The sequence below is a fragment of the Sminthopsis crassicaudata genome, chromosome 3 (assembly GCF_048593235.1).
Source record: "Sminthopsis crassicaudata isolate SCR6 chromosome 3, ASM4859323v1, whole genome shotgun sequence".
Classification (NCBI taxonomy): domain Eukaryota; kingdom Metazoa; phylum Chordata; class Mammalia; order Dasyuromorphia; family Dasyuridae; genus Sminthopsis; species Sminthopsis crassicaudata.
The window spans coordinates 13,498,640-13,510,182 of NC_133619.1; the positions used below are offsets into that span (position 1 = coordinate 13,498,640).

General features: G+C 37.6%; 1 protein-coding gene across 1 annotated transcript; it reads right to left on the reverse strand.

Moving 5' to 3' along the window:
- Positions 1-4,570: 4,570 nt before the first annotated feature.
- Positions 4,571-11,185, reverse strand: STRIT1 (small transmembrane regulator of ion transport 1). Its single transcript, XM_074298046.1, has 3 exons — positions 10,714-11,185; positions 4,763-4,859; positions 4,571-4,656 (listed from the first exon to the last, which is right to left on the reverse strand). Exons 1-2 carry the CDS (start codon positions 10,724-10,726, stop codon positions 4,768-4,770), a joined length of 105 nt encoding a protein of 34 aa, XP_074154147.1. The 5' UTR covers positions 10,727-11,185; the 3' UTR covers positions 4,571-4,656; positions 4,763-4,767.
- Between the last annotated feature and the right edge of the window lie 358 nt (positions 11,186-11,543).

The following is an 11,543-nucleotide window of genomic DNA, read 5'->3' on the forward strand; positions in this document are numbered from 1 at the left end:
ACTATTTATATTTTATTGTTATCTGGGGTTTTTCCAGTTGTGTTGAACTCTTCATGATCCTATTTGAATTTCTTTGCAAAGATACTAGAGTGGTTTACCATTTCCTTCTCCATCTCATTTTACAGATGAGAAAATTGAAGCAAACAGGGTTAAGTGACCTGTCCAGGGTCACCTAGCTAGTAAGTGTCTGAGGCTGGATTTGAACTCAGGAAGAGGTGTCTTTTTGACTCCACACCTGGCGCTTTTTATATGGTGCCCCTAGCTGCTCTTATTGGTACTATCCTGTGTACAGTCATAATTCTTGTGCACTTGTCTTTGGATTGCACAAGATGTACCAGGTGGGGATGGGGGAGAGAAGAAAAAGAGAAAAGGAAACAAGCATTTGTTAAGCACCTACTATGTGCTAAGTAAGCACTCTGCTACATGCCTTAAAAATATTATGTCATTTGGTCCTTGAAACAATCCTGAAGGTTAAGTGCTATTATCCCCATAGTTGAGGCAACTGAGACATAAAAAGATGCAAAGCTGGGAAGTATCTGAGGGCTGGTTTTGGACTCAGTTCTTCCAACTTCAGGCCCAATACTCTAACCATTGCACAACCTGGCTGCTGGATAAAACATCTCATTTTTACACATCAAAAATTCAAATCATATTACCCAAAGAGCAGCACAGAAATGTTCTATCCACTTCATTCTCCTCCCCAGGTGCCTGTTAGCATTAAGTATTCCTTATTCTAATCCCTTGGTTTTTTCTCCTTTTAAAAAAATCCTAGAGAATGCATTTTGGTGTCTTCACTGTTCCCTTTTCTTCCTCCACCATGCCAGCTTCCTTTCTCCAGCTCCTTTTCCATCCAACTGCTCCTAAAAGAAACCATCGTTAAACCCAGAATAAAGATTGCAAATTATATAGCCATTCTGGCTTAATATGGGGAGCTGTGCTTAATGGGTTGTGTTTAATGGGTTCAGTGTTTTCTCCATCAAATGTTAAAAAGGCACTAAAATGCCCTCTATCATTTCATTTAATCACAAAGCCCTGAGATCGAGACCTTATCTGAAACTTTTATTCATATTTGTCTAAATAGATTCCCTTTCTCTGCATCCAGATTCTCATTTCTCTCAATCTCCCCTGAGAATTGTTCTGCCTACAACGGTCTCGGTGGCTTAGGGGGAATGTTTTCATATACGTGAAAAGATTAATCTATATTCATCCATTTCTCTAGACATTGAGAAGAGACTTCTAAAAAAAAACCACAATTTTTTTTTCCCATTTCCATTCTAATATGTGATCTGAATAAAGTTATCTGTCTCGTATCCTGAATGATTTTTGAGGATGGGAAGGAAGAGCACAACCTGGGTTTTGAAATAATGAAGTCATATTTTTAAAAGGAAATATTAAAGTCATATTTTGTGAGGTAAAATAATTCAAGTTAGAGAATTCGGAAAGGACTTTTAAAATTAAGTAAGGCATAGATTAAGGGGCTTGAAAAATACCTGATCATTTTACCTACAGGTGAGCTGAGGAATAGATAAGAATCTATTTATTTAAGGAGAGTTTATCTGGGGATGGTTGAGGAAAATCTTCTCTTTCTCTTCCCTCAGAGTCTGGCCTCTGATGCTGCAAGGAGTGTGGAGAAGCAAGTCCAACTGAAATGGTCCAACTGAAGATAAAGTCATGGCGGGAGATAAGGTCTGTGTTCTCTGCCGATGGTCTCTAACCATGGTGGAAGGCCCTTATCTTCCACTCTCCTACACCAGGGCATAAATAAGGGAAGAGCATTGAGTTTCAAGACATGGAGTTGGCCATCTTCAGAGCTCCATGGAAAGCAAATAGACCCAACTCAACTCCTGGTCCTGAGAAATCAAGCCCTGACCAACCCACTCCTATCATAGCTGTGCTGGACACTGAGTACCAGTCACTTATTTGAGTCTTGACCCGTCTTGAACTGGCAGCTTCAATGAGAAGAATTTCAATAGTTCTCACTATAAATATAAATACTGCATGAAAAATGCTACTAGTAATAGATATACTGGATCAATAAAATAAATCAGCCAATGAGCATGTATTTAGTGCCTACTGTATACTGTATGTATGGCACTGAGGAGTAAGAACTCACAATCTAAAAACAGAAGCAAGACCAAGCCCCACGAAAGCATAAGTGTAGAGTGAAAAATAATCATATTTCAATATAATCATATTTAAAAATGATGCAAGTGAATTGGATTTAAGTGAGGAAGGGCTGGGCAAAGACTTCCAGAACCACTGGGGTCCAGTGGCCAGTGGCTATGTTTCATTTCAAATGCAGTAATAAGCAATTAAATACTAAGATATAAATATGAATTGGAATAATAAAATATAAGAGAAGCTGGAAAAAAGATTGATCAATAGACATTTGGATCACCATTTTCACAGAAGCAATGGAACTTGACTTAGGCCCTGGAGGTAGAATATGGATAAAATAAATACAACAACACGAATTGAAAAAAATTCTTACTGGGGAGAAATTACTTTATAGGAATGTTCCAAAAAGTGAATGTATTACAGTCAATAGAAAAGAGTGCCCTCTAAAAATGATAACCAGTCAGGGGCTCAGCTCTGTGAGGTCAACCAGGAACTGGGTATTTTGTGTTTCATAGGAATAACTAAGACATATGTGCAAATGAGAAATGGCACAAACCAGGGCTTTTCAAGGGCAGGAAAAAGGCGAGTACGAAAGCCCTTCCCTAGAGGGTGAAAAAGAAACTTATTGATTAGGAGGGAAAAGTGCAGACACAGACATAGATGATGGTTGCTCTGTCTTGTTTATTTCTGTCTTCAGAAGGAAAATAAATGTAGGCGTCCTGAAGGCTCTAATAATTATTTAGAAATGGAAGAATATGATCTATTGACTTTCCTAGGACAATCATAACAATCCTTGTCGCTCACTTTCAAATCAAATCCCTACGATTAACTTAGTCATCCATTATAAAAGAGACTATATCATAGATATATGAAATCAGATACAAGCTTTGGGGTCTCCTCCAGTAATTAAGAACACAAGAATCAGAAGGAACGTGAAAATCATTGCTTGAACTAAGGCAAAGGGAAGTCACCTACACAGAGTTTTGGTGGAAATTGAGTTTGGTTTTTTTTGAGATTGAGAACAAGGATGTAGAAGTCTTGGAGAACCAGCAAAGATGGCAGGATAATGGTAGACCAATAACATACAAAGAAGCTCGGAGGCTACTTCAGCCTCCTAATATTACCTGGAGCCCAGGGAGCTTAAGTGATTGGCTGAGTCAAGTAGGTAGACTTGAATCCAACCCCTGTAAATCAGGGTTTGAACTTAAAGAGTTTAAGAATTAATGTCACCTAACTATACCTAGGAGTTCATTTTTCTTTCAATCTTCCTTTAATTTGAGTATCCTTTACTAAAAGTTGTCTCATTCAAGTGTTTTGGTCAATAGGTTTAAAGACTTGAGAGCAGGTGCTATATGGTATGTAGAGAGCCTGCCTCAAAACCAATAAGATCCAGATCAAGTCTTGCATGTGACAACTAATGCTTGTGTGATCCTCCTTCAATCACAGAATTTCTCAGAGCCCCAATTAACTTTTTAAGACTTTAACTTGTGGAATTTGGTTATAAGATTTTCTTTTCTTTTTTTTTTTTTTCTTCTTTTCTCTGAGGCTGGGGTTAAGTGACTTGCCCAGGGTCACACAGTAAATGTCTGAGACCAGATTTGAACTCGGGTCCTCCTGAATTCAAGGCTGGTGCTCGATCCACTGTGCCACCTAGCTGCCCCTGGTTATAAGATTTTCTACCCCCAAGGAACTCCATATATAAATATATATGTGTGTGTGTATATATACATATACACACACATATATATATTATATATATAAACATACTAGATTTTATATATATATACATATCTGTGTTTACATATATATATGATATATATAACAGATTAATCCTATGACTATTTTAAACAATTGTGCCTAATTGTTTTAATAGCAATATTTTTTTGAGAAAAGGTGTCAATAGAAAGATATGCTATTATTTACACTCTTTCTGTTGTTGTTTGTTTGTATTTTTGTTTTTCTTCCCAGGTTATTTTTACCTTTCTAAATCTGATTTTTCTTGTTTAACAAGAGAACTGTATAAATGTGTACACATATACTGTTTTAAAGATATACTTTAACATGTTTAACATGTATGGGACTGCCTGCCATCTAGGGGAGGGGGTGGAGGGAAGGAGGGGAAAAGTTGGAACAGAAATGAGTGCAAGGGACAATATTGAAAAATTACCCATGCATATGTTTTGTAATAAAAAGCTATAATAAAAAAAGAAAGATGTTTAGCACATGGTATATATGCTTTGTTTCAGTTACTATATGATGTCATACCAATATTATGTCAGATTGTTCAGATCCCAGCCCACTCCAGGCCATTGATAAAAGCACTGGTGATTGCATAGCCTAATTATCAACCTAAATATTAGGAAGAAGGAGTCTCTAGAGTGTTCAAACTTCTAAGGTGGTTAAAACCACTAGGGTGTTAAAAAAAACTTTAAAATTGATGGCGAATGTTGTGTTTATCGATGGAATATTTTTAATGATTAGTCATTTCCATTTCTCTTCTTGGGTCTTCTAAGAGATGTCAGTCTGATATCTTCTTTCCTGCATGATAGAAGCTTCGATCAGTAAAAAATGGAAAAGGTGATTTTTTTTTTACATTAGATGTTTACTTGGTATAAAAATGAATATTCAGCTCAAAATCACCTACTTCTGTCAAGAGAAGATCACATAAATCATTATGACACAGCCCACAATCCAGCCAATCAGGAGAAGAAGAGGGATGAGTAAGTTTGAAGCTGTGGATTCTATTTAACAAACAGACAAAAAGCAAAAGATAGATATTGATTCAGATAGTATTATGTGAAGTAATTAATTTTAGTTTTAATATGGAATCAAGAAAAACATATGAATTCTCTCACATTACGAAAAAATAAAAGTAGGTATCAGATATAATGTTATTTATGGAACTGGCTATACACAATGTATATAACATGACATGTGGGGCTTATGTATTAGTATATATGCATGTGTGTATGTATTATCCCGTACACCTTATGGACTAGTGAATATAATGCTTGGTCTGGAGTCAGGAAGATGTACTTTCTTTTCTTTTCTTTTTTTTTTTTTTTTTTTTTTTTAATTTTTGCTGAGGCAATTGGGGTTAAGTGACTTGTCCAGGGTCACACAGCTAAAGAAGATGTACTTTCAAATCATTATTCTGTCACTTACTATTTGAGCAAGTGAGTTCATCTCTCTGAGACCCAGCTTTCCAATCTGTTTGCCACCTATAGATGCATATGAGATAATATAGTCAAAGTCATTTACAAATTTTATTGGTCCATGTAAAGATTAGTTATTTGATTGATCAATAAGCATTTATTAAACATTTACTGTATGCCAGGCATTATACTGGATGCTGGGGATACAAAGATAGAAGGGAAACAGTCCCAAAGAGCTAACAGTCTAATGGGAAAGGTAAGCACATACAAAATAAAAAGAATCGACAAATGTAAAGAAAGTCCAGATAACTAGAGAAGGAGAAAAAAAGGTCAGAGAATCCACAAAAATTTTATGAAGGAAAAGAAGGATTCTGGGAGGGGAATGGGGAAAGGAGGAGGAAGAAGGGAGAGAAAACTGTATTCCAGAAATGGAGGATAGCTAATTTATAATACAAAGGAGTGTTATGTGAGAGGAAAAGAGAGGTCAGGAAAAGAGGAGCAGGGGAAGGATAGTAACCCTGTGGTGTTATAACCAAGACATTAGGGAGATAATTCCATGACATGGAAGTGAATTGGATTTAAGTGAGGGAGGGCTGGGCAAAGATCTCCAGAGCCATTGGGGTCCGTGGCCAAATATGGATCAGGATGGCTGGAGATGGCCCTGGATGCAATGAGAAACCTTGGCCTTTTTAAGCTAAGATGTACAACACGTTTCAGTTTGACTGAGGCAACCTCCAACTAGTGATTAAGGCCGGGTAGTGATTATAGCAAAGAATCTCTTGTTTCACCTGGTCCCAAACCCCTAATTAATAAATGTGAATGAATGAATCTGGAAGGGGAAGACCCTCACAGTTTCTCCTCTTATGTAACTCTGAGCCCTCCCAAGATATCTTGTGGTTTATTGGCTGGATTTCCTAAGGACCAGGTCTTAAACCAAAACCAATCTGATTCTCATTGATTGGCCATGAATCCCAGACCAAGCCCCATTTACTCACTTTTTGGGTCCTGATTGGCTCAGATTGAAGGTAGTAACTCAGAATGAGGCTGGAGAGATAAATTGGGGCTTCCAAAGACAGAAGGATTTTTTCATTTATCTTCTAATTTAATAGAGAGTCACTAATGTGGTTGAGTAGGGCAGTCAAATGCCCAATTCTACATTTAAAAAAAATAACTTTGGCAACAATATAAACTCTGGATTGAACAAAACTCATTCTTAAATGCACAAAGCAGTGCCAGCAGGAGTATCTCATATAAAATCTATGAAAGAGTTAGAAATGACTATTGCTAGCCCAAAAAACTACAAAATAGACATTGTGTGCCATTAAGAAATAGTCTTCTGCTCAGTAGCTCTCCCTAACCCACGCCTGTCAAATGAAATTTATGGTGCAACATGGCTCATTCTCAAGGACAGAAATCAGAGTCTGAGGGTTTATAGGACTTGGCGCTGGCCCACTCTCATAAACTGTATTTTACAATAGCACACACTGGTGCACTTGAGGTCCGGTTCTGACCCCATCTTGAGGAGTGTGTCTGATTATTCACAAACTGGAGAATGTCCAGAGGGGAGCAGGGAGAATAATTCAGGGCCCTGAGTACATAACTTAAAGGAACCTAAAATTTTTAGAGTGAAAAGATTTGCCAGAGGGGAAGAATAACTTAAGTTTTTGAAGGCTTGTCTTGGGAAAGAGATTCTAGATGGAGTCCACCCCCAAGGACAGAACCAGGAACAACAGGTGCAAAGAAGTAAATCGAAGTTTGGTGGAAAGAAAAATTCTCAAAAAAAATCAGAGTTCTACCAAAGTGGAATGGGTGATCTATGTCAGGAGGTTCATAGCTTCAAGGGGCTGGGCTGGACTCTTTGGGTATGGTACAATAGGGATACCTCTCACATCTAGGTTAAACAAGATAGTGCTTGAAGTCCCTTCTAATTTTCAAACTAAATGATTCTTTAGGCCTGAATTTAGAGCTGGAAGGGACCATGGAGCTTATCAAACACTTCATTTTGGAATAGGGATTGAACAACTTGCTACACAGTAGCTAAGGTCAGTCAGTTGTCCCCTAGAGGTTCCAGGGAAGGGGCTAAAACTCAAACCCGGAACCTCTGATTCCCAACTTAGCAAATGTTCCACTGTATCGTACCATGGGTTACTCCTCATTGAGGAACATAAAGCAGAAGCCAGAGATAACTATGGCAGATATGTTGCGAAGGAAGTGGCTTTAGTTTATGGGTTAGAATCAGGGGTGCTCAAACTATGGCCCGCGGCCCAGATGCGGCCCACTGAGGATGTTTATGCGGCCTACCGGGTTATGGCAAATAGGCTGAGGGGCGGAGATGGAGTGTGAGCTTTTGTTTTTACTATAGTCCAACAGTCTAAGGGATAGTGAACTGACCCCCTATTTTAAAAGTTTGAAGACCACTGGACTTGATTGTCTCATTAGTCTTAGTATCCTCAATACCTAGCACAGAGTCCTAGACTAAGCTGGCACTTAGTCAGTGCTTTTGGATCGATCGATTTATTGGACTCACTGGCCACTAGAGTGTCTTCCAACTGATACATTCTATGAGGCAGGCAGAACTAATTCTTTTGATTCCTCCTCCTCTCTCCATTCTACTAAAAATTAGCTCTTCTCTGTAAGGTTTTCCCTTTATACACTTCTATCTCAGTCTCTAAACCACCACCCAGAACAGAGCAGAACACAAAACAACAGCGCCATATGAAATTACATAGAAATGGCCCTAGGAGAATTTAATATTATTAATACTCTGGTTTTGATGACTTGGATCTGTCATTAATTGAAAAGTGCAATTTGATTTCATGCCATCAGCCAAGAAAGAAAGCATAGATATTTTTAACATGCACAGTCCTGAGATAATGTGCGGCACTCATACAATATGCATTTTGGAAAATTCTATTAATGTAAAAGCTCTGGTGGGGAAAGTCACTTTTTGAATTTGAAGACATCATTTTCAAAGGAAAATTTCCGAAATAGAACAGAATACTTGTGAGCCTTATTTTTAAAAAATTGGATTCCCTCCCAACAATTTTGACAATTTCAAACAGATCCCATTGTTTCTCTTGGAAAGAAAACCACCCCCTCTCCACGTCTGTCTCACAATGTGACCTTGGATAAGGCATTTATTTAATATTTCTGAAGAAAATAATAACTTTTCCCTATCTGCCACATATTTTTGTAAGGATATGCTGAATAATAATTATATATACAATATTATATACACTTTATGGTTATTTGTGATAAAATTAGGTAGCCATCACAGTTAAATAGTTCTTTAAAAAAAGATTAACCCAATGATGGTCCATGTAACAGTATTTTGCAAAACTCTCAGTTCTTACATTTATAGATTTGGAACTGGCATATACTTCAGAGATCATTGGGTAAAAGCTTCCCTTCTGTGCTTTTCTTTGTTTTACAACGAAGAAGCCAAGGTCTAAAAATTTTAAGTGGCCTATTGTCCAATTTATAATGTAAATTCTGGTAGCTGCATCCCATGGAGATTGTTTTTAAAATGTGAAAAATAAAATATATTCAGCTTTCACTTGGGATATATGTAAAATGCATGTGTAATACATTTGTCCTATATTCTTTTATAAAAAAAATTCAAACCAATGCATATAGAGAGATCTCCTTGTCTCTTAGCATGAGCCTTAGTCTGTCTGGGGGAGAAATGTTGAGATCACAACATGGCCACGCTGAAAATAAATGTGTATTCACACTATAGATTCTGCCTTTGGAAACTGCATTCATTCCCTAACTGAGAAAAATGGCCATTTAGACTTTGAAACATAAACAATTTCACCATGCATCTATCTACTTATTGAATTTGTCGTGGAGGTAATAGAAGCAATTCCTGCAATGGACAGGAGGCTAAAGTAGGTGATCCCCTAAGTGAGCTTTTAATAATGAGAATATATGACTCGATGGACTCTAAATCACAGCACAGAGGTTTCATTTGTTCACTTCTGTATATACGTATTTGTTTGTTTATTCATTCATTAATTTATTTATGTACTCATTTTTTCTTTGTTTATGGTTTTTGTTAGGCCTATGACTTCACTGGTTTAAGAAGCTGTTGTGAATACTTTTCCTCAGCTAAAGTAAAACAGAATCTTCCTTGCAACTGATAGCTTGGAGCCTTTCTGGACTTCCAAAGGGAGCTCTAAGATCAGTTCTCCATAAAATATTCTAAAGGTTCCCTAAGTGAAGTGATCCTATATAGTGAATTTACATTAAGATCATGGGATTCAGAGTGGAAAAGGACTTTGACGAGTTTTAAGTCCAGAGGTTCGTAACCTGGGTTCCACAGATGACTCCCACTTTCATTCCTCTTTCTGCCTATGGATCCTTTTCAAAAGCTCTGTGATCTTAAATGGGAAAAATACATTTTTTCCACTAACTTTTAGGAGAAGTTTAGCAGTCCCTTCAAATTACAAATGTAAGTAGCAAAATACAATTCTGAGAAAGTTTCATTAGCCTGACAAAGGGTTCCATGATACAAGAGATGTTAAGAACACTAAATCAGTCCTTGGAGTCAGAGAACCCAAGGTTAAATCTCACATCCAATGCTTACTACCTGTATGATCTTAAGAGAGTCTGTGGGCCTCAGTTTCCTTAGCTGTAAAAATGAGAGACTTAACATGTATGGGATTGCCTGTCCTCTAGGGGAGGGAGTAGTGGGACGGAGGGGAAAATTTGGAAAAGAAGTGAATACATGGAATAATGTTGTAAAAAAAAATTACCCATGCATATGTACCGTCAAAAATTATAATTATAATTTTTTTTATTTTATTTAGAATTTTTTCCACAGTATATATGCATGAGTAATTTTTAAAAATAATATTATCCCTTGTATTAATTTTTCCAAATTATCCCCCTCTCCCTCCACTCCCTCCCCCGATGACAGGCATATAATTATAAAATTAATAAAAAAGAATTTTTAAAAATGAGAGACTTGAATCACCCCTAAGGTACCTTTTAGCACCAGAATAATGAGCTATGATAGGAGAGGGAGAGCATGACTTCCCATAAGCTCACCCAAGTTAAGTCCCAGAGTGGAGATCTGAATCCAGGCTTTTTGAATCCAAATCCATCCTTTTTTCCACAGCACTACTCCTTCCCATAAATAAGCCAAATGACCTCATTCACTATTTGATTGTTTACATCAATGGAAAAAAAAATTTTTGGTGTCTTTTTCAAAATGATTTCTATAGTTGAACGGGGTGACAAAAACCAGCTTTTCCAGACAGACCAACGTATATTACCAAGGCTTTTCTGACAATGATATTCCATTCCCCAATATATCTCTAGAGCAGCAAGCATTATAAAATATGACCCAGTTAGCAGAATAATCTCTGTTCTTACTTCCAAGAAGGCCCTACAGACTATACAACTCTGCTCCTAATAAGACACCTTGAAAGCTTACCTTTTTCAGCCATTCTCCCGGTGCCAAACGGGTTTGTACAAGGCAAGGTCTGACTGCTTGCTTATTGTCACCCAGACCTGCTTTGAGTTTTAAATAGAGGGGTATCTGGAATGTGTGACAGCCGCCTCCCTCCCCCTTTGCCAGTCTTCTCCTGACTGATGTCAGGGATCAGGAAGGACAAAATTTCCAGCCCCTTGACTGTGCTAGGGAGAGAGACCAGAGGCTTCTGGGGCTTGAAGGCCGAAGCAAAGGAATCAGACTGGGTGAGCCTCGTCCAGGAGACTTGGTGTAGGAAGAGATTGAGCTTCTTTCCATTTCTTCCAAATTAGGAGATCACATAGAAATGGGAAGATGGAGGCCAAAAGGAAGCCATGAAGGTAGTAACCAGCTTGAGCATAAAGCTCTAAGATGGACCCAGATTTGTTGGTTCAAGGACTACTCTTCTCCATAGCCCATCTGCTTAAAAAAAAAAAAAAATACTGTGGGAGATGTTATGGTACATCAGAACAATACAGGGTGAAGAAGTGACGAGAGGAACTTATTTATAGCCTGAAGCTTATCCAAATGACTCTAGGAAACCTCTCCTGCCTTTCCAAGAGTTAATAATAACAGCTCTTGTTTATCTAGAACTTGAAAATCTGCAAAATGCTTCCTACACATTATCACATTCGATTGCTTATTATTTGTTCCTTGATTTTGTTAAAGAATAAATCATCCTTGCAATATAAAAATTAGTGAGATTCATTCATAGCTGGAAACAGTCAAAAAAAATTTCCAGAGAGGTCATATTGTGATTTGCTTATTTTAGGGGCTCAGATAGGGGAGATTAT